The 23,195-nt window shown below is 52.0% G+C and overlaps 1 protein-coding gene across 2 annotated transcripts; it reads left to right on the plus strand.

Moving 5' to 3' along the window:
• Positions 1,310–15,771, plus strand: SNRNP70 (small nuclear ribonucleoprotein U1 subunit 70). 2 transcript variants are annotated; one of them, XM_018062758.1, is made up of 10 exons: positions 1,310–1,532; positions 2,279–2,435; positions 3,965–4,027; positions 4,143–4,197; positions 8,022–8,086; positions 8,206–8,268; positions 8,914–8,995; positions 12,179–12,280; positions 14,779–14,866; positions 14,973–15,771. In XM_018062758.1, the coding sequence occupies exons 2-10, from the start codon at positions 2,289–2,291 to the stop codon at positions 15,607–15,609; spliced, it is 1,302 nt and encodes a 433-aa protein (XP_017918247.1). In that variant the 5' UTR covers positions 1,310–1,532; positions 2,279–2,288; the 3' UTR covers positions 15,610–15,771. The 2 variants fall into 2 exon arrangements, with proteins under 2 accessions (XP_017918247.1, XP_017918246.1); XM_018062757.1 differs by having other exon boundaries at positions 1,312–1,532; positions 14,946–15,771.

The following is a 23,195-nucleotide window of genomic DNA, read 5'->3' on the forward strand; positions in this document are numbered from 1 at the left end:
AAACCAAATACGTCAAAGTACTTAAAACATGATAATAATCATTTAAATTTGTAATAATTCCTGCAATTATTATTAAATAGGCAATTGAATCTATCAAAAAAGCTTAAAAAATACTTAACTTTTTACAGGTCTGTTGCTGCTGCTGCTGCTAAGTCGCTTCAGTCGTGTCCGACTCTGTGAGACCCCAGAGACGGCAGCCCATCAGGCTCCACCATCCCTGGGATTCTCCAGGCAAGAACACTGGAGCGGGTTGCCATTTCCTTCTCCAATGCATGAAAGTGAAAAGTGAAAGTGAAGTCGCTGAGTCGTGTCCGACTCCCAGCGACCCCATGGACTGCAGCCTACCAGGATCCTCTGTCCATGAGATTTTCCAGGCAAGAGTACTGGAGTGTGGTGCCACTGCCTTCTCCAGAACCCTAAATAACATGGCCATCAGTTCTCTACTCTCTCCACCAACAACCTGGGACTCCCGCCATCCTTCCTAATTCAGGGCCTTTGCACTTGCTGTTAACTCCGCCCCGATCTCCCTTTCCTTGGGCCTCTGTTTAAGTGTCATCTTCAGAAGAGCCTTCCATTATCATCCTTTTCAAAAAAATTTTTTTTTCTTTTTGGTGCAACACACAGCATGCGGGATCTTAGTTCCCTGACCAGGGATTGAACCTGCGCCCCCTGCAGTGGAAATGCGGAATCTTTACCACTACACCACCGACGAAACCCCGTCGTCCTTTCTAAAACAGCTCCTCTTCCACAGCTGAACACCTTATTCTGCCCTTTTTTTTTTATTGTGACGGCCACTATCAGCAGTTAATTTTTTAATGCCTTTATTGTCTCCTCCGCACGATGCAAGCTCAAAAAAGGGAGACTTTGCTTTAGTCACATGCTACATCTTCAGAATCCAAACAGTGTCGAGTACATGGTGCGCTGGATGGAGAAGTTATTGATTTAATAGCTTAGGTAAGCACATCCTCCACGTAGGGACTCTTTGCTAGGTGGCGGAAGGGTATAATACTGGTAACTGATCATACACGCATGCGCCCAAGATCCGGGAAGTGTGTTAGGGAAAGGGGTGGAGCATCCAGAAGAGTCTCGCGGACAGAGGCGGTTGGAGTCCAGAACGCGAGGTGGAAAGGGACCGCTTGGGGCTCAGCGCGCGTGCGCACTGTGACTTCCAGCCTGCCGCGGCAAAGGCGTCTAAGACGCCGGAGGCGGGGGTGGTGGCTTCGCGCCTGCGCAGTGCCTGCGGCGGCACCAGGGTCCCTGTGACTGAGTTGTGATTGACTGGCGTAGCGCGTGCGCCTTGCGAACGGCGGAGGGATTTGAGGCTGTTCCCACCCCTTGCCCCTGTCGCGAGCCGAGGCCGCGCGGGCTCGTGAGCTGCGGCCTGGTGCGCGCGCTAGGCGGGCGACAGAGACTGAGGGACGCGGACGCCGCCGGAGTCGGAGCGAGAGCCGGAGTATCCGCTGCTGAGGGGCCGCCGGAGCCGCCGCGAGCCCCCGGACCGTCGCTAGGCCGAGGAGGGCGCCGCGCGGCGGGTGAGTGTGACTGAGTGGCCTTACCGGGTGCGGGGCCGCTACCCACAAGCCCTTGCGGTGGGCCCCGGTCCTTTCCCCGCGGCCGGGTCCCTTTCCCGCGCCACCGTCACAGCACCTTTTTGCATCCCTTATCCAGAGTTCTCTGGTCACTTAAGCTCTCTTTCCATAGCCCCTGTCCTCCTCAGCACTTACCCACAGGCCCTTGCGGTATGTTGCTTTTTTTCTTGTCGCCTCCGCGGACCCTTACCCATAATTCATTTCGCTTGTGGGGGGGGGGTCTAGATCTATTACCCACAACCCCCTGGCTTGAGAGGCTTGCTACTTTTGACCCCTTTCCTTAATCGAAGACTTCTGCGACCCTCGCCCCGTAACCTGTTATCCACGGTATGGGACCACCAGCCGCCACTGCCCTGGACTCCCTTTCTCAGGATCCTTGATGTCCCCACAACCGCTCCCGGACCCTCAGCCCCGCGGTTCCTTGCCCAGGACTCTGAGACTTCACTACTCAGAAACCCTTTTTTAGTCTTTGTTTCCTTTACCGGCTTGGCCCGTCTTCACACAACCCTCCCACCAAAACCCTCTTTCATTCAGATTTACTCCTTTTCCTTGTGACTTTGGAGCGCGCTGTACAGAACCTGTTTTGATACTGAGATTTTTGCTTCTATTTCCTTCTTTTCCTGGGAGTCAAGGGGTTATAGGGGCTTCAGCTCCCCCAGCCCACCCTAATATAAGGCTTCTGCTCTCAGACTTGGCAAGATGACCCAGTTCCTGCCGCCCAACCTTCTGGCCCTCTTTGCTCCCCGTGACCCCATCCCATACCTCCCACCCTTGGAGAAACTGCCACATGAAAAACACCACAATCAACCTTACTGTGGCATCGCGCCCTACATCCGAGAGTTTGAGGTGAGTTCAGTGAGCAGACTTGGACCTGGGTTGGGTTCTGGGGCGTCGTGGGGCTGGACTGGGGAGTTCAGTGTCTGGCCAGTTTTCTGGGCTGGGTGATTAGTATTTCTTTATTTAGCTGTGCCCCGTTTTAGTCACGGCATGGGAACTGTTAGTTATGGCATGTGGAATCTAGTTCCCTGACCAGTGATGGAAATGGAACCCAGGCCCCCTGCACTGGGAGTGAGCAGTCTTAGCTCCTGGACCACGAGGAAAGTCCCAGTTTTCTTGTCTTGATCAGGGTTCATTATGTATCCCTTGTTGAGTTTTTGTGACAGTTCAGTAGTTTGTGACAGTAACTACCAGTTGAGGATTCAGACTGTTGAGTTAAGTAGTCCTTGCACATTTATCGGCTGTGTAACCTTGGACAAGCAGCAGATTCTTTTAGTCCTGTGGTCGCTTTATTTATAGCAAGGGAATGTTTATATCTTTGTGATAATTGACAGAATTAGTTGAAAATTTTGTTATGGGGCTTGGCACCAAGCAGTCAGGAATGGTCAATATTTCTTATTTTATTTACCATTTTTGTCATTAAAGGGTTAACACCAGGTGATGTGCTGTTACGATGGTGGTCTTGAGGATTTCAGCTTTGTACCCTCAGGGCAAACATCAGTAAATGACTTAGGCTCGTGGACCTCGGTTTTTTCCTTTGTGAATTTGGGATAACAACAGTCCACCTCTTAAGGTGGTCAAAGAACATCTGAGTATGTTGGCACACGGCCAGAAGTCAGAAGAATAACCGTCTGGCATGAGTGGGAAAGGGGAGGAGGAGGAACTTGTGGAGCAGAAGTTAATAGTGAGATGGCAGAAGAGTGGTTCTTTGGTGAGACTTGCCACCCTCAGTGAACCGGTACTTGGAGAATGTTATTAGCCAATTAAACTAATTTAATAACTCTAGGTGTGTGGCAGGCGAGGGTCATGTGCCAGTTGTTTGATGGGAGCTTGCTGAGGCCTTTAAGAACTGCTCTGGCCCTCAGAGGGTGTCCAGTTGCTTACCCCGAGCTCTGCACTGCCAGCTGCTTTTGCTTCAGGCCTGGTCCCGATTCCTGTCTGTAATAGAGGACCAGTATTGTGATACTCACAGTGTGATATGATAGAGGAATGCAGATCGATGCTTTTGATAAATACAAGAGGATTGTTTTCTCTCTTCTAGTATTTTTAGAGAATACAGAGTTAAAGAAAATCACATTTCTAAGTTCAGTGAACATAAAACTACTCTGTTAGATTGCTGTAGACGTTTCTGCATGTTTTGTCTCAGTTTCTCTACTTCTCTTGTCACAGACCAGTAACTGTTCACAGATTGCATTCGTCTACGGACCACGCTTTGATCTGCACTGTTCCCCCGCCTCCACTGGCCTCAGAACTGTCCATGTTTGTGTGGGCGTGTGTGTAAACGTGCAGGAGAGTGTGGCCAAGATGTTTGTTATTTCTTGATTGGCTGTTCCTGGCTGTTTTCCCCTTCCTCCCACCGCTGTCACTCTCATTCCCAGGACCCTCGAGATGCCCCTCCTCCAACTCGAGCAGAAACCCGGGAGGAACGCATGGAGAGGAAGGTATGTAACGTTTGCCTTCTGCCTCACTTTTTTTTTTTTTGCATCTTACTTCAGGATGTTCCCTGATACCAGGGCCCTCCTATCTGTATTCAGTTGTCTACCTTTCTCCTGACAGAGACGGGAAAAGATTGAGCGGCGACAGCAGGAAGTCGAGACAGAGCTAAAAATGTGTAAGTCTCTCCTTTTTTCATCTCTTGTTCAAGCATGCTTGTGTTTCTCTTCCCCAGGTCCACCCCAGGACTCTTATTTCAGAATGTAGGTTGTCGTCAGTTCACTTTATTAGCCCCCACTATTTGCCAAAGCCTATATTTGGTTTAGGCTTTTAAGCAGGAGCTCATGGAATAAGGCAGACAGGAAGGGAGCCTGGTACTCTGGGCTGCCTCCTGCAGGTGTCTGCCCTTGGAGAGGTGGCCCCTGCCCAGCTGGGTCTCCCAGGCCAAGGCAGTGAGGTCCAGGCTCATGAGGCAGTTCTGGTTCCACCTCAGCTCCCTGGCCCTTGGGCTGGAAGTGCTTCATCCCTTCCAGGTACAGCAGGAGTCGGAGTTTGGGGGAGGGACATTGTAGTCATTAACCAGACTTCACAAGAGAGTCCCATATCAACCTCAGGAGGCCTTTTCTTATTAGAGCAAGGACTGTGTAGTCAAAAGACGGGTTTTCCTCCCATGCTCGTGAGGCTCCAGTGAATCACGTCACTCTGAATCACATTCCCTGGAGAAGTCCATTGCTCATGGAGCTCATCAGACAGACACCTGACAACCGAATACCTGGGTGTCTCAACTCAGCGCTCTGAGCTCTGGCTTTCACTGCATTCCTATCGTCTTGGATGCCTCAGAGGCATCTTGCACTGTGTCTGGACCACAGTCAGGATTTCCTCTCCTCACCAGCCTGGTCGTCTTTCGATGTTTGCTTCACTGGAACATGGTCATCCAGCTTTGCGAGTCATGGCCAATCGTTTCCACTCAGTTTGCTTTTAACACCTTTTTTTGCTGTCTCCCCCGATTGTCTCCAAGACCTACCCGTGCTACTCTCTGAATGCCACAGATCTGAGCATCCTCTCTGTGTCCACCACCCCCGAAGGCCCCTCCAGCCTGGACACACGTAGACTAATGAATTTACGTACATCTCTGTCCTCCGCAAGTCCTCTAGGGCTTTTTGAAATACAGCTCTTGATTATGCCTTTCTCTGCTAACAGCTTTTTTTTTTTTCCCCTTTGGGCTGTACCATGTTGCCCTCAGAATCTTTGCTCCCCAAACAGAGATTGAATTCGGGCCCTCTGCAGTGAAAGTGCAGTCCTAACCACTGGGTCGCCAGGAAACTCCTATACAGCTTCCTTTGGCTTTCAACCTAAAGACCGAAGTCCCTTCCCTGCCCGCTGAGGGTGCATTCTGCCCATGCTCCCTCTCCTCTTGCTCCAGCCTGCGCTGGCGTCTTCTCTTGCCTCTTCTTTCCCAGATGGTCTCCTGTTGCTGGGGCTCTGCCCAGGCCGTTCCGCCAGTCTCACATGGTACCTTGGTGTGTATGCAACTGCCCTTTATGTGTCTGGCAGCATCACTCCTCAGGGAAGCCTTTCATGGCTTCCTTGCTCGGGTAGAGTCCCCTTGCACACCGAAAGCCCTGAGTCCTGCTGCAGCTTGGTCATTTCAGTCTGCGGGAGGAATTCGCTGACGAACATGTTACATTGGTTCACAGTGCAGGAAGCAGGGTTCTGGTGGAATTTGCTCACCATTGTGGCCCCAGCTCCTGTAGGACCTGGCACACGACAGCAGTTGACTTGGGGACCCTCTCAGCTCTGTTGCTGGGGCACAGACCTTGGAGTCTGACCCACGTGAGTTTAAAAAAAAAAAAAGAATTCTGGCATGTTAAACGATATTGAGGATAGTTGAATTTAGGATATGGGAGACTGTATACGACAAACTTGTGATCCAGTTTCCTTAAATGAATGTGAAAGCTGGGGAAGCAGGTGGGAAGGGAGTGGACCAAAGGGGTTAAAGAGTCAAAGGGCACCTCAGCCAGATGGTCATTGTGGAGCTAGTTCGGTCCTGATTTAAATAAGCCACCTGCAGAAAGCTTGTTTTGAAACAGTTGAGGACATTTGAACACTGCGTTTTGGTGAAAATAAAGAACTGATGTTAACTTTTTAAGGTGTGATACTAGTACTGTGGTTACTGGTTTCTAAAGCCTTTATTAGCTGCTGCAGTGGTGGTGTATACCTGGAGTTTGCCTTAGTATACTGCTTGGGATAGAGATGTGACCAGTGTTGCCACGTGGTAACCATTGAGATTGATTCTGAGGGGTTCATTATACTGTTCTCTCTTTCCTTAAGTGTTGAACTTCCCCGTGATAGAAAAGGAAACAAAAAGGATGGCTCAAGCACAGCATGGCTCTGCCCTAGGAGCCTCCATCCCCCAGTGCGGAAACGGGCTGTGCCTTGCCACCATTAACAGCTACCATTCAAGGGCACCTTGCTGAACACTTGCTGTATTTCGTGTTTTTTACTTACAGCTTCCAAGTGCAGTAGGGTTTGTTACTCCAGTTTTTAAGAGAAAATGAAGGTCTGTGGAGTCTGGGTCTGCTTAGCAAGAGTCAGAGTTCTGAGATACTTCCTTGTTTCTCATCCCCACAGTCAAGTCTTTTGAACCCCTGCTCTGGGCTGCTGCGTAGATAACCTCTTTGCCCAAGGATTCCCTGAGGGCAGAGCTGCCAGCCGGGTGGAATGGCATGAGGGTGTGCGAGTGCTGCCAGTGAACTGCTGATGAACCTCAGCTCGTTGCCACCGTCTTGGCTGAGATTCGTGGGCACTGCGCTAGCTTTTACCTTGGGTCACACTCCTGGGCCTCTTGGTTAAGCAAAAACCATAGGGTCTCTTGTGCCAGGGTGGTTTCCCTGTGTCTGCCAGGAACCTTTGGCTGCTCATGCAGAAGCTCTGCTCTCTGCTGTTTGGGCTCCATCCAGTCCTGCAGGCAGTGATTGGGTCCCCTGTAATACCACTGCGGTACCACCTACCCCCTGGTGGTGCTGAAGTTTGTCTCCTGTTAAATACACCTTCCTGTCAAATGGTATTTCAGTGCGGCCTTTCCTGACCTTCCCAGTAAAATGCTTCTCCCCATCTCTCTGTTATTACTGGATAGAACTGGATGATGGTTGGTCTTAGGTGGTTTACCGGAAGCCTCCCTGCAGTAATTGATGAGCTCCAGGAAGGCAGGGGTCTTTTTTCATTCTTTTTCACTGTTGTTACTCCAGCACCTACGGGAGTTTCAGGCAGATACTGCCTAACAGATACCTTTTGGGTGAATGGGTGCAGATTGAGACATGGGCACAGACGGTTACAGCCCAGAAGGACGGGCTTCGGGTGAGGAAGTGAGGGGCAGGCACAGGGATGAACGTGACCTGTCCGAATCACCTGTGGAATTAGTTCTGTAAGAGTCTGACTTTGTCTGTGGAGCTGGTTGGTCCTCAGTGGTCTGGCAGTAGTAAGGCTGGGAGTTAACCCCATCCATCCAATGTGGCCCAGCTGTGGGTTCCTCCCTGAGGCCACAGGGCACAGGGAAGAAATCGGGTTGCCATCTAAGGGTTGCTTGATCTCAGGTTTTCCTGTGGGATGCAGTTGCAGGTCTTACCAATGGGTGGCACTGTGGCACTGCAGGTGGCAGAGGAAGCAGTGCCTGGCAGGATCAGGTTGCTTCTCCAGAGATGCCCTTTTGGGCTTAGCTACTCCCACCTGGGAGGGACTTAGGACTCAGGATATGTAGACCTGAAAAAGGGGGGCAGTAGGCTGGCCGCCATCCTGTCAGCTTGAAGTCAGTCTCATCCCTTCCTTTAATCAGCCTAAATCAGCCACTCAGATGAGGTCTGCTGTGCTTCAGGGCAATCGGGGCTCAGAGAGGGGCCTGCCCATGGTAGCCGACCGGAAGTTCTGGGCCTGTGTCCATCAGTCTCTTTCTTGCTCTGTGATGCTGTTGATGACTACTTACAGAATTTTTTTTATCCTGCACAGGGGACCCTCACAATGATCCCAATGCTCAGGGTGATGCCTTCAAGACTCTCTTTGTGGCTAGAGTGGTGAGTCCCCAGCTCCCAACCCCTGGCGCCCTAGGCTATGGAGAGCATGGCTGTGGACAGTAGACTCGGTCCATGGGGTGTTTGAGGGCTTCTCTCACTTCCTTTCTGTCTCCCTGTAGAACTATGACACGACAGAGTCCAAGCTCCGGAGAGAGTTTGAGGTGTATGGACCCATCAAAAGGGTGAGTGGACCAGAGCAGGGGTGCTTGAGTTGAAGGTGTGCGGAGGGAGGGAGGAGGCACCGCGCCATTTTGGGCTTCAGACGCCACGGCCTGGGTTTCTGTCCTGCCCGCACATCCATGCCGGAGTCTCGAGATAGCGGAAGGTAGGCAAAGAGGTCATGATTACTTGCTGCTGATTTAGAGCACAAGTCAGCAAACTGCAGACTTAGTGAGTGAAGTTCGTTGGTAATCTAGCCAGGCCCACTTCACTGTCTGCAGCTGCTGTTGCTGCAGGGCAGTTAGCCAGGTGCGACAGGGACTGGGTGGCCCTCCTTGCAAGCTGGAAATGCCTGCTCTCTGGCTCTGTGTAGAAAGTGTATGTTGACTCTTGGTCTAGAGCACGGCTTCATGTATAATGGACATTTCTTCATTTGGTTTAGAAGTTCCTCAGATGCTCTGGGCTCTAGCAAGGGCTTGAGGTCATTGTGCACATCAGTTGCTAAGCCCAAGGCCATTAGAGCATCAGTCACTCTGGGTCCTTGAAGGGGCTGGGGGAGGGTCAGGAGCATCTGTTGCTGGCATCACCCAGCCCAGAGCTGTGTGATTGATAGGGTGAGTTGTCCCCTTGTCAGAATTGACCTCTGCCTCCTGCCACCCACCCTCCAGATACACATGGTCTACAGTAAGCGGTCGGGAAAGCCCCGGGGCTATGCCTTCATCGAGTACGAACACGAGCGGGACATGCACTGTGAGTGGCCGCCCCGCACCCTGCCCTCTGGCCCTCTCTCTTCTCTACTGCCCCAGCCCCTTCCCGTCGTCTGTCCCCTACCCCCCCTCCCCGCCAGACCTGACATTAGCGATGTCTCTTCTCCTCCTCCCTCTGTTTCTGATATATCTTTTTTTTTGTTTTTTATATACGTGTTTTTTAAAAAACAAAAACCAAAACCCCCCACAACGTGTGTGTGTGTGTGTGTGTGTGAACCTGGGGAGGTAAGTGTCACACGTTGAACCTCAGGGGCAAGGAGGGAACCCGGTGGGGGCTAGGGCTAGTTGGAGGTGGGGGGAGGGGTCGGATTTTCGGGGAGCCTCTCCCCATTTCCCCCAGCAGATTTGGGGGCGGCCAGGTTGCAGTGAGGACTGGCCTTTGAACCTGCCCTCTCCTCCCCCCAGCTGAGCTGGGGCTGGGCCACCCGACCCTCCACCTCCCCACCCCTGGCCCTCACCCTGTTCCTCGGCGGGCAGTGGGCTGGTCTGCGTGTTCAGCGCCTGCCCCCACACCTCCAAAGCCCCCGTTGAGGCCGCGGCGGCGTCCACATGGGCAGGGCTGGGCGGGCGGGGGTGGGCAGGGCTGCGGCGTGTCCAGGGGCCGCCGTATTAATTGACTGTTCTTATTGTCACTGCAGCCACCACGCAGCTGGCTTGCAGCTGATGCTTACGCTCCCCTTACAACACCTCAGTGTATGGTTGGTATAAGGGTTTGTATCATGGGTAAGATCACTCAGCACCGCACACCAGCCCAGCTTAGCCAGGCAGCTCAGGAGCAGCGAGGCCTCCCTCCTCCCACCCCCAGCCACCCCTCCGCCTCCCCGCACCCAGAGCCCTTTCCTTGTTTGGGTGCCCTCTGTCCCTTCTGGCCCCATCCAGGTGCTCTCTGACAATCTTGCTGATCCCAGGAGGGGAGAGATGCTCCCCGATGGGAAAGGCAGCCGGCCACTCCAGTTGGCCTCGGTTTAACCCCCAGCATATCTGGCTTCCCGACGGCCGCAGCACGGCGGTGGGAACGCAGCAGGGCCAGGGCTCCTGGTGGAACCCTTCAGCCCTCCCTCCTCTCCTGGCCCCTGCCCCTGCCCCTTCTGCGGGCCCTCACGGTGGTGGCCCTGGAGAGGCTTTTCGGTTGCTAGACTCGGGGTGCTCCGCTCATGTCTTGTCTGCCTTGTCACAGTGGAGCCTCCCGAGAGGCTGTGGAGCCCAGCTGCTCTCCAGAGTGCATGGACTTGGGGATTGCTGTGGGAGGGGTCGAGCGACAGGCTGTGGACAGCTGAAGGTGCTGGAGCTTTTACTGAAAACCCTTCCACTGGCTGGAGACCTAAGAGAGGGAGAGCGAGCGAAGCCTAGAGATACACACGTCACATTTTTCTCTGCTGTTCTTCCCGGGTTGGGCCTCTTCTGGGGTTTGGGACATGACCAGAGCAGGGGTCCTTTGCTTGACTGTGTCCCCAGTCCTGAAAACCCGCCCCCACTACGCTCCTCTGGGTTCAGGGGCCCAGCGGCCCCTTCCCCTTGGATCATGGGCAGTACTCCCATCTCCTGGACCCCCGAAGCTGTCCCCTTGTGTGCCAGCCTTTGGGCTGAAGCAGATGGTGGGAGGGAGTGAGAAGTTCAAGGTGGAAAAGTCATTCCATGTGCTGAGAGGGGGTGGGGCCTGTGCCTAGCTGAGCGTGGATTTTATGGGGAAAAGCTGAAGGTGGACAGGTGTGCTAAGGCCTCCCTAGCCGCTTTGTAGAATTCAAACAAGATAGTCCTTTCAAGTTCCCAAGCTCTATGTTAACCCTGTCTCCCTCCTCTTCAAGGCCTCCATGAGGTTTCTTTGGGGTCCACCACTTCCTCTGCCTGCCTCCAGGCGGTACAGGAGATGTGGTTCCTCGCCCCTCTGGGGGCTCCCTAGAACCCCCTGGCTCCCTCCCCCGTAGCTTTAGCTGACCCCATGGTGGTGGGTGTGGGGTCTGTGCGCGTGCTCAGGTAAGCTTGGGGGCTCCAGGTAAGCGGTCCCGTGTCCCCCCCCGGGAAGCCCGCCTCCTCGCCAGGCCCCCAGGAGTTGCCGAGCCCCCCCCATCCCGCTCGGTTTGGACACCCGCAAGGCTGGCATCGGTAAATGGCACCTTTTTCTCTTCCTCTGGTTGTTATTTGGGGGGGGAGCGGGCTGGGGCGGGGCCGGGTGTTGTGGCTGGTTGAGGATGACCCCCTCCGCCAGGGCTGGGGGTTGGGAAACAGGGACGTTTTTGGCCTCCCGAGAGCCCCGTGTGAGGCAGCCCCGGGCTTGGGCCTGTCCTTGGCTGTGTCCTGCCCACCCGCAGGACGCGCTCCTCCCCGCCTCTCCCCCCTTACTCCGCACCCTTCCTGAGGCTCAGGTCGGGCTCGGCCTTTCCCGGCGTGTGTTGCACTGGGGTGTGGAGGGAGAGCTGGGCTGGGGGCTGGGTGGGTATAGTCTCGGCAGGTAAGGCAGGGATTTTCAGTAGCACCGCACGACTCCCATGCCTCCCTCCACTTCCCTCTGCCCCACCTGCTGTAGGGGGCCCCCATAACCCACCCTCTACTCCCTGCCATCTCCTAAAGATTTCTCCTGCCCCCTTCTGGTTCATTTTCTGTTCTGATGTCTGTTTCCCCCATGCTCACCCTCCCCCAACAAAAACCACAGTAAAAGGAAACCGGTGTGAACTGGGGTGCGGAGCGGCCAGCCAGGCCTCTGCTCCCAGCATGATGTTTTAGGGTGCATGCCTGGGGTTGTGGAGGAGCCCTCCCCCACTGCAGAGTCCAGCCTTAAGTTAACCTCCAGTTTCTTTGCAGCGACTTTGGCCGCCTTGGTGGGAGGGGGCTGCTCTGTCAAAGGGGAGTAGGCCTGGCCTGGGAGCCCAGGGCAGTGGTTAGGGTTAGCATAGTGGTTGGGAGTGGGCCGGCCCCCCCAAGAGTGTTTGGGGGTGATGAGGCAGGTGGTGAGATGGAGCAGGCCCCTCCCGGGTTGGGAGAAGGTTGTCTGGCTGTCAGTTGCCTGGCTGTCTGGTGGGCCTGTGTGTGTGCGTGCGTGTGTGCGCCGAAGTGTGCTAACGGGGACATGGCGGGTGTGGCGGGTCGGGATGCCACAGAGTGGGGCCGTCGCCTGACTAGAGGATCCTCTGGGGACTCCTCCCCCTCCCCTTCCCCGCATCTGTTGCAGCCGCTTACAAGCATGCAGACGGCAAGAAGATTGACGGCAGGAGAGTGCTCGTGGACGTGGAGAGGGGCCGCACCGTGAAGGGCTGGAGGCCCCGGCGGCTAGGTGAGCGTGCCCTGCTCTGGCTGGGCTCAGGGTCCTGCTGGCTCCCTCTCCCTTCTCTTCTCCCCCTGCTGCTTTCTGTCTTCTCTTCCCCATGCAGCTGCTCACATTCCTCCCTCTCTCCAGCTCAGCCTCTCCGTCTCCAGCATTCTCTTGGTCTGTTTTTGTTTTTTTATTCTGGGTTACCAATTAGGAGCAAGAGTACTGACCTGGAGAAGCCAGTCTGGGATCAAATTCTGACTTGCGCATACCTGGCAGGTGGATTTCTCCCCTTTTCTGACTCATTTTCCTCATCCTAGAAAGTGGGAATAATCTCAAGAGCTCACTGAGTTCAGTGTCTCAGATACACAGCCTGGCAAATGGTGTACAGTGGGGCTTGAAAAGTCGTTCTGGCATCCACTTAGACTTTGCTCCTGCTCATCCGGCCTGTTCGTTCATTGATTACTGAGTAAACACTGGTATGATCACCAGCTGCGTAGCAGGCTTCTAGTCAAGGGTGAGACATACATGGTTGGCCGCTGCCCTCAAAGCTTCAGTCCCTCTCACTGTCATCTCTTATTGTCAGTTATCGTCTCAGTCAAGGTCAGGTTGGTAGCAAGTACCAGAAAACAGTATAAAGGGGTCTGTTGGTATAGAATCCCGGTGTCTTGGGGCCTTGTTGGTGTAGAAACCCCAGTGGCTTGGAGCCCAAAGACGGGGGAGGTCTGTGGGCCTTGAGGCCCTGGCGGCTGAGCCTGCAGCATCCAGAGCTGCCTCTGGCAGCTCTGTGCCTTCTGCCTTGTTGGCTTGCTGTCTGTGTGAGTTGGTCCCTTCTGGCTCTCTCCCCACGGAGCCAGTGTGGTATTCCACAACGCAGTCTTGGATGAGTCTGCGCTTCTGGGTGGGTGGATCTAAGTGGCTCAGCATTGGGGCTGGACCTGGGGCTGAGGTTGTGCCATCCAGACTTGGCTGTCGAGGACCAACTCCGGTGAGGGGGAGTGACCCAATTGTCAGGAAAATAGTCTTCGCTAGGCAGACACCCTAGGCGGGTCCAGTACCCTCTGATCTTATTTCTGCCCCCAGCCTGCTGTTCTTATGCTTGACTTGCCTTTACTGAGTAAATCACACATGTATCTGCCGAGTGTCAACTCAATAGATAGGTTCTCATCTCCCTCTCTGGTTTCTTTGGGTTGGAGTGAGTCCTTCAGAGTCTGCTCTTGCCCATTGTAGAATCCTGGAATCTCAGAATCTTCTAGTTTGATTGGCATTCCAACTTTCTGATGGTGATAGCCAGTGCATTTTGACCCAGTGTACATGCAAAAAAAAATACATTTAACCCAGACAAGAGTTTGATGAAGCAGTAGTTTATCTTTTCTACGGGCAGTATATACTAGTGTTTGATGTTCTGTTTCTTTCTTTTAAAGAAATGGTTGCATCTGTCAGATTTAGTGATGTGACTCCACTGCTGGGTTGTGACCTGAACATGGAAAGCACTGGTCTGTTTCTCCGCATCCTTGCTGGGTGGCTTGCCCTCTGTTCGGATGTTTCATGTCCATGTCCAAGCTGCCTCTTTTCCCTTCTGACCCTCATTGCTGAAAGCTATTCCTTAGATGAAATAGCTTCACGAAACTCCCTTCCAGGCAGTGGGGGCAGAAGACTGAGTGAGAGGGCAGCTTCTGGAGTTAGCAGGGAGTCACGTCTCTGCTCTGCCCTTTCTTGCCGAGTCACCCTGGGCAGGTGGCTTTTCAGCCTGCGTTTGTTTCCCACGTGAAGGAGGAGGGTAGCTGCTGCTGCTGCCAGTTGTCCTTGTCGCCATTTGCTCGTCCAGCTTTCTATCGTGGCTGCTGGTCCAGCGGCCTGATTGAAGGCGCAGTACAGGCTAGAGGGGGAGGCAGCTGTTAATCAGCTCTCTCTTGAACGTGCGTGTACACACACATACACGAAATTGGAAACTCCACCTGAGACACACACATGTGAAATCGGAAACTCCACTGAAGTTCTGAAGCCAGTGTGTGGTCTGTGAGTGGAGAAGGGCCTCAGCTGGTAGGTCAGGGCAGGCGGAGTGAGGAAGTGAGGTGTGGGTTAAGGTGCGGAGGGTAAGTGGGAGTTAAGTAGAGAGGAAGGTGAGACTCCAGGGGAACGGGTGAATGATCCCCAACACTGGGCGGGAAGGACATGGAGACCATGAAGAGGCTGGAAAATGCCTGGAACCTTTAGAGCCAGGGGCCCTTGGGCTGAAAGACAGGGAGGAGGCCGGCCTCTGACCTTGGCTTGGGCGGTGGGCAGCCACTGCGGGCTTTGAGGCGCGTCAGGCTTCAGTTAGAAGGATCGGGGCTGTGTCTCCGGCCGGGAATGACCGGGGGAGAGGGTCTGTCAGGGGCTGGGGCCTCCCCGGTGGGGGAGGTGAGCCCGGAGCCCTAGGAGGGCGCGTCCAGCTGGCGCTGTGCCCTTCTGATCTTCGCACTGCCCGCCGTCTCGGGGTCCCCGCCCGCTCTGACCCGCCTGTGTCTGCCCCTCCCCAGGAGGCGGCCTGGGCGGCACCCGGAGAGGCGGGGCGGACGTCAACATCCGGCACTCAGGCCGGGACGACACCTCCCGCTACGATGAGAGGTGAGGCCGGGCCGGGTGTCCTGGGAGCGGGGCGGTGAGTGGGGGAGCCCTGCCGCAAACCTCTGCCCACCTCATCCAGGCCCGGCCCCTCCCCGCTGCCCCACAGGGACCGGGACCGGGACCGCGAGCGGGAGCGCCGGGAGCGAAGCCGCGAGAGAGACAAGGAGCGGGAACGACGACGCTCCCGCTCTCGGGACCGGCGGCGGCGCTCTCGGAGTCGCGACAAGGAGGAGCGGCGGCGCTCCAGGGAGCGGAGCAAGGACAAGGACCGGGACCGCAAGCGGCGCAGCAGCCGGAGCCGGGAGCGGGCGCGGCGGGAGCGGGAGCGCAAGGAGGAGCTGCGCGGAGGCGGAGGTGGCGGCGGCGGCGGCGGCGACATGGCCGAGCCGTCCGAGGCCGGCGACGCCCCCCCGGATGACGGGCCCCCCGGGGAGCTGGGTCCGGACGGCCCGGATGGCCCAGAGGAGAAGGGCCGGGATCGTGACCGGGACCGACGTCGAAGCCACCGCAGCGAGCGGGAGCGGCGCCGGGACCGCGATCGCGACCGGGACCGGGAGCACAAGCGGGGGGAGCGGGGCGGCGATCGGGGCAGGGATGAGGCCCGAGGTGGGGGTGGCGGCGGCCAGGACAACGGGCTCGAGGGTCTGGGCAACGACGGCCGAGACATGTACATGGAGTCCGAGGGAGGCGACGGGTATCTCGCTCCGGAGAACGGGTATTTGATGGAGGCTGCGCCGGAGTGAAGAGGCCGCTCACCGGCCGCTTGGACGTGTTCCTACTCTCCCTGCTGTCATCCTCTCCCCCACCTTCCTGGTCACCACCTAAATCTGCCAGCCAAGGGTAGGAGTCTCCTTATTTGTTTTGGTCTCTTGGATTTAAAAATAAAATTTCTTGTTGATAATGGGCGCTTGGTTTCTTCTCTGCTCTTACTGTCTTCCCCAGGAGGGTGTCACCTTCTGACTTAGATGGCCCCACTCTGATTGGTGTTCCAGGACAGGAGCTGTATGAACTAAAGGCTAGGGCTAGTCCCGGGACAGCCAAGCCGTTTAGAGTAAGGAAGTCCTCCTTAAGGGTCCTTGATGCCTTGCTTTTTTCGGCGCTCCCACACATTTCTTGGGAGCTGTTCATACCCCTATCTTAGTGCGGGGATGGGGCTCTGGGCTGTGTTTTCACGAAGCATGAAGCGAGATAAACAGGTAAAGAGAAGAGAGAGGCTTGTCTATAAGTGGTATTGGGACAACTGGACAGCAGCTACATGTAAAAGAAAAAAACATTCTCTTAATGGCCATATACAAAAATTAGATGAATTAGGGCTTCCCTGGTGGTCCAGTGGTTAAGAATCTGCCTGCCAATGCAGGGGACATGGGTTTGACCCCTGGTGTGGGAATATCCCACATGCCAAGGAGCTGTTAAGCTCAGGTGCCACAATAAGAAACCACTGCAATGAGAAGGCTGCATGCTGCAACTAGAGAGGAACCCCACTTGCCACAACTAAAGAAAGCCCACATGCAGCAAGAAAGACCCAGTGCAGCAAAAATAAAGATTTTAAAAAATGGATTGCTGACTTAAATGTAAGACCAGGTATTATAAATAAAACTAGAGGAAAACATAGAACACACTCTGACATAAACCACAGCAATACTTTTTTGGAACCGACTCCTAGAGTAATGGAAATAGAAGCAAAAATAAATGAGACCTAGTTAAAAGCATTTGAACAGCAAAGGAATCAATAAAATGAAAAGACAGCCTACAGAATGGGAGAAAATATTTTCAAATACAAACAGCTCATATTGCTTAATATATGAAATACAAACAACCCAGCCAAAAATGGGCAGAAGATCGAAACAGGCGTTTCTCCAAAGATGATGTACAGACGGCCAACAGGCATGTGAAAAGGTGTTCAGTATTGCTAATTATTAGGGAAATGCAAATTAAAACCACACGATCACCTCACAGCAGACAGAATGGCCATCACCCAAAGTCTACAAATAAGTGCTGGAGAGGGTGTGGATAAAGGGAACCCTCCCACACCACTGGTAGGAATGTAAATTGGTATAAGCACTATGGAGAACAGTATGGCAGTTCCTTTAAAAACACTTTTAAAAATAACTCACCATCCCACTCCTGGGCATATATGTCCAGAAAAAATAACCTGAAAAGACATGCATCCCAATGTACGTAGGACTGTTTACGATAGCAAGGGGCGTTCCCTGGCAGTCCAGTGGTTAGGACGCCATGCTTCCACTGCAGGAGGCGCAGGTCCAAAGAGACCTGCATGCCACGTGAGTGAAGGGAGAGTTGTGTCCAGCTCTTTGTTACCCCAGGGTCGATACAGTCCATGGAACTTTCCTGGCCAGAATATTCGAGTGGGTTGCCATTCTCTTCTCCAGGGGATCTTCCCAATCCAGGGATCAAACTTGGGTCTCCTGCATTGCAGGTGGATTCTTTACCAGCTGAGCTACCAGGGAATCCCAAATGCCACATGGAGTAGCCAAAAAACAAAAAAGACAGCATAATAGCCAAGATATGGAAGCGACCTAAATGTCCATCGACAGAGGAATGGATGAGGAAGATGGGGCCTCTGTATACCATGGAATATGACTCAACCATGAAAATAATGAAATGCCATTTGTAGCAACATGGATGGACCTAGAGATTATCACACTAAGTGAAGTCAAAAGGAGAAAGACAAATATGACACTGTTTATATGTGAAATCTTTTTTAAAAATGATACAAATGATGCATGCTTTGTGCGTGCTAAGTCGCTTCAGGTCCGGGCGCCTCTGTCCATAGGGATTCTCTGGCCAAGAATACTGGAGTGCGTTGCCATGCCCTCCTCCAGGGCATCTTCTCAACCCAGGAGTCGAACGTGTCTCTTATGCCTCCTGGATTGGCAGGCACGTTCTTTACCACCAGCCCCACCTGGGAAGCCCTGATACAAATGAACTTATTTACAAAACAGAAACAGACTCACAGACACAGAAAACAAATTTACAGTTACCCAAAGGGAAAGGGAGGAGAGGGATAAATTAGGAGTTGGGGATTAATAGATTAATAGATACACACAACTATATATAAAACAACAAGGACCTACTATATAACACACGGAACTATACTCAGTAGATCTTGTAATAACCTATAATGGAAAAGAATCTGAAAAAGAATACATGTATAACTGAATCACTGCTGTACATCTGAAACATTGTAGATCTGTACTTCAATTAAAAAAAAAATTTTAAGATGTAAAAAGATTGGGTAGAGGGACTTCCCTGGTGGTCCTGCAGCTAAGACTCTTAGCTCCCAATGCACGGGGCCTGGATTTGATGGATCCCTGTTCAGGGAACTAGATCCCACATACAGCAACTAAGACTTCACATGCCACAAGGAAGATGGAAGATCCGGTGTGTCACAACTAAGACCCAGCATAGCATAAATAAATTAAAAAAATAAAAATCAGGTAGAGCAGAGGGTCCTCACAGGGCCAGGACAGAAAATGGCCTCCAGTTCATGATGGCAGGTTCACTGTCTGTGTTTTTACTTCCTAATGATAGCAGAGGAGTAACAAAGCAAGGTTCCGTCAGCAGTCGAGATGTCAGCACATTTCTGTATTAAAGACAAAATAGGACAGTGGTGAGAACACGTCAGTCTGGTGGCCACTTGAGAAGGGAGCCATCCACAGACCTTGGCAGAGAACTTAGAGGCTCAGGACTGCAACTTCAGGTGTAATAAGGCTGCTGCTGCTGCTGCTAAGTCGCTTCAGTCGTGTCCAACTCTGTGCGACCCCATAGACGGCAGCCCACCAGGCTCCCCTGTCCCCGGGACAGGAGACTTGAACAGGATTTGTACCCAGAACAACTGCACTGTTTCCACAATCAGAATGCCTCGGAGCTGGGAATTTTCAAATATGAGTTTCTCAGCCTGAAGGCAGAGTTGGCCTAATAATTAGAGGCAAACTGTCAGTGAAATCCAACTGCACACCCCAGATTCTAGTGTTGTTTTAACTGCCTCAGTCTTTACAAGCATATAACCAAAGATCCCAGACACTTGAAAAAAATCTGCCAAAAGAGACCACAAGATAAATAGAGAAACTGGTCCTGGAGAAAACAATTTAGGGAATAATTTTAAAAAAAACTTAATTCCTCTAATTACTGTATTTTCATAGATACTCCAGATATTGAAACCATACTTCTGGAGTTGGCTATGAAAAACAGCCCATTTTGGACTTTCCTGGCATAGTGTGCGTGCTAAGTCACTTCAGTTACATCCGACTCTGTGACTCTGTGGACCATAGCTCGCCAACAGACCAGGTACATAAAGACTGGACAAGGGCTTCCCTGGTGGCTTGGTGGTAAAGAATCCGCCTGCCAATGCAGCAGACACAGATTTGATCCCTGGTCCAGGACGATCCCACGTAGCTCACAGCAACTAAGCCCATGCGCCACAAGTACTGAGGAACCCGCGAACTGCAACTGCTGAGCCTGCTCTCCCTGACGTGTGTGCTCTGCAACAAGAGAAGCCACTGCAATGAGAAGTCCGCTTGCTGCAACTGGAGAAGGCCCGCACGCGGCAACAAAGACCCAGCACAGCCGTAAATAAATAAATCAATCTTAAAAAAAAAAAAGACTGGACAAAACATAAAAGTAACTTGTGAAAGGCTTTGGGGAGCAAACAATTGTAGGCCATGCTTGAGGGGCACTGATACCAGGAGAGGAAGCATACAGAGGTGAGCTTCATATTTATCCCTGGCGGCTCAGACAGTAAAGAACCTGGGAAGATCCCCTGAAGGAGGGCATGCAACCCACTCAGTATCCTTGCCTGGAGAATCCCCATGGACAGAGGAGCCTGGTGGGCTACAGTCTATGGGGTCACAAAGAGTCGGACACGACTGAGCGACTAACACGTTCTTTCAGTTTTCCCTTGAGGATATTTGCCAATTATTGCAGCAGGACAGATGCAAAAAAGTGGTGGAAAAGACTCAGAAAGTGGCAGTCCTCGACTGGGCTGAGCTGACAGTTTGTACCAGACAGTGGGTAGAAACTCACCCACTGTGAGGGAGAAACTCCCAGATGGGGCACTGCGTCCCAGAATGGACATGCCGTCTTCCCCGCAGGCATCTGCCAACTCCTAAGCAGCTCATTGTCCTTTCAAGGACCCCCAGGGGGCTCATCAGAAAGCACTAAAGAAGGCTAAGTTGCTGAGCAGCCATGTAACCCGGGGGGAGACAGGTTGGGGTTCCAGGCCTGCAGTGGAGAAATGGCTGTGCTTGAGGCCCCCAGAGTAATACAATATCGGAGTCAGGTCACATGTGAAACAGACCAGGCCTAAGAAAACCTAAAACCAGATCTCTCCCCTGCCAGAAGAAAACAACTTTCTTTGGAGGAAGGGAGAGCCTACGTGGTCTTTAGTACAATGTGTATGTGTCTTAGTCGCTCAGTCATGTCCGACTCTGCGACCTCCTGGACTGTAAGCCGCCAGGCTTCTCTGTCCATGGGATTCTCCAGGCAAGAATACTGGAGTGGGTCGCTATTCTCTTCTCCAGGGAATCTCCCAACCCAGGGATCGAACCAGGGTTTCCTGACTGCAGGCAGATTCTTTACCATCTGAGCAACCAGAGGCTAACCCTTAGTGCCAGTACTTAGCATCTATTCAAGGAGAAAAAGACAATAACAACACGATGGAATTATCAGAGGCTGAAATAATTATGTTCCCAAAATAAGGAAAAAAGAATTTGACGAGACCTTTAGAATTGTAAAGTTTAACAGGAATCTTAAAAAAGTCTATTGGAAATTTCAGAACTGGAAACCATCTGCAATTAATTAGTAGACACATTTGGTAGTTGATTAGATACTAGACGTGCAAGGGGAAAAAAGAATTAGAGGAACTTTCTTGAAGGACAAATTTCGAAATCTTTGTTTCCCCCCAACAATCTTTTTAGGAAGTTATTAATAACGGGGGATATAGTTTACCAAAATGAGGGATTTAAAAAGAGATGATCCGGTTCAGCAGAGCAGCAGAGGGACATCCCAGGACGGCAGTTTCTTGGTCCGGATTGGAGTCAGAGGATTAATGTTTACAAGAAGCTTCAGGATAAAAAGAGTCAATAAAGTATGTGTTGTGATGCAGAGTTTGAATGAAATTAAGAATGCGATGAAAGAAACAAAAGTAGATAGACATTACAGGGTAAAAAATGGAAGCTGTTCAAGAAAGGAAGTGTAATCACAGGACGATACTCGAGCTCATACAGCAAACGGTAAGTATCGAATACTTAGACATAATGTGAGCCTTTTATTGACTGACCTAAAAACTGGTACCATAAAACTACCATGGGAAGAGAGGGGAAAGGTTGTAAGAGCAGAAAATCAATATGTAATATATTGCTAACATCTAAAATTGAAAAATCGAGAAATGATATGTTACTTAGCTACACAAGCAACTAGCAGGCGAAACATCTACACCTCATTGCCTCTTGCAGTGAGGAGAATTAGGACGGGGATGGAGGCTGGTGCTTTCTGTTGTGTGTGTGTGGGGGGGTTGTTTTGTTTGTATTTTTTAATTTTCTTGGCCTCCACACACGGCACGTGGGATCTTCGTTCCCTGACCAAGGATCAAACCCGTACTCTTTGCTTTAGAAGTGCAGAGTCTTAACCACTGGACCACCAGGAAAGTCCCACGGGGCTGGTGCTTTTCAATATTCATCCTTCTAGGTCATGTACTGCTCTATTTAAAATGGATAACCAACAAGGACCTACTGTGCAGCACATGGAACTTGGCTCAAAGTTATGCACCAGCTTGGACTGGGGGGGGGGCGCGGTTTGGGGGAGAATGGATACATGTGTGTGTTATGCTGAGTCCCTTTGCTGTTCACCTGACCATGACATTATTAATCAGCTATACCCCAATACAAAATAAAACATTTGGAAAAAAATTAAAATGGACAAAAAATATTTATCCTCCTGTATTATTTCATTTTGTTTTAAAGTCCATAACTATGTTCTTTTCTTTGTTGTTGTTAAAATGAAAAGAGAAACATACTATGATGGCAAGAGGGCAAACAAACCTGCTCTAGTCCTCTCACTTTGCAAAAACCCCTTTCTGGATTCCATCCCACTAATGGTGAGGTTAACTGAGGAGGCACTTTCTGGGTCAGTTGATAGTTGAACAACAGCCAGGCTTCTCCAGCCTCGCCTGCATCTACAGGTCTCTGACTCTCTAGAGCATCTGATACCACTGCTCACTTCCGTTTTCAGAAACACTGTTTTTGTGGTTCTCCCAGCTGAGTTTTCCTCCTACCTTTCTGGCCATTCTTTGTCTTCTTCCCGATTTTTATACAATAGGAGTTTTGAGGACTCAGTCCTCAGTCCCCTTCATTCTATATTCTCTTCTCTCTAGCATTCTTGTCCACTCTCCTGGTGTTATTTACCACCTTGGCCTCAGAACTGCTTGCAGGCCTGGTTTACTGCACAGGCTCCTCAAAGTCAAAATATCCACTGTCCTGTCACCAGCATAGACCATCTTAGCAAAAGGCCCCACACGCACCTTAATAGCCCCTTCTCCTCCACCTCTCAGGTCTCATATACAATTAAGACACATCCAAACATCTCCAAATCTGTCCACATACCCTCCACGCCTCTGCTCATCACAGGATTACAAGGATGACCTCCTGATCTGTACCCCTGATCCCAGTTTTGCTCCCATCCAATCCAGTCTCCACACAGTGTCCACGGTGATCTTAACATACACATGTGACTATTGCATTTTACCCTCGGGAGTTACCATGAAGTCCAAAATCCTCAACATGAATAAGCCAACACACAAGGCGGTGCATCAGTTATATACTGTCAACCTTTCCGCCTTCCTCACAAACCACTCCAGTCCTTACTCCGCTATCCTGCCATGGGGGCTCTTTCTGCCTGGAAAGTGACCCACGCCGCACCTCATGAAGATCTTACCTCCAAGGACTTTCCACCAGTGTCTCTCCTAGATCGTCACCTTCCTACTCTCATATCTGTCTAGTCGTCTCCACCACCACCCGCGTCATAGAATAAGCTCTAGGAGGGCAGTGGGCTTAGTTGCCCTGCTCACCATTGTATCCATGATCTTGGGCCCAGTGTGTGACATGGTTCAGTTCAGTTGCTCAGTTCGTGTTTGACTCTGTGCGACCCCATGGACCGCAGCACGCCAGGCCTCCCTGTCCATCACCAACTCCCGGAGTTCACTCAAACTCATGTCCATTGAGTCTATGATGCCGTCCAACCATCTCATCCTCTGTCGTCCCCTCTCCTCCTGCCTTCAATCTTTCCACAATGAATGTGGAAAAAACGGATAGAA

This window comes from Capra hircus, chromosome 18, assembly GCF_001704415.2.
Source record: "Capra hircus breed San Clemente chromosome 18, ASM170441v1, whole genome shotgun sequence".
NCBI classification, from domain to species: domain Eukaryota; kingdom Metazoa; phylum Chordata; class Mammalia; order Artiodactyla; family Bovidae; genus Capra; species Capra hircus.

Coding starts and splice junctions, on each gene's coding strand:
- SNRNP70 (XM_018062757.1), top strand. CDS start 2,289: ATGACCCAGTTCCTGCCGCCCAACCTTCTGGCCCTCTTTGCTCCCCGT. Junction 4,028..4,142: donor AGGAACGCATGGAGAGGAAG/GTATGTAACGTT, acceptor TTCTCCTGACAG/AGACGGGAAAAGATTGAGCG. Junction 12,281..14,778: donor CTGGAGGCCCCGGCGGCTAG/GTGAGCGTGCCC, acceptor GCCCCTCCCCAG/GAGGCGGCCTGGGCGGCACC.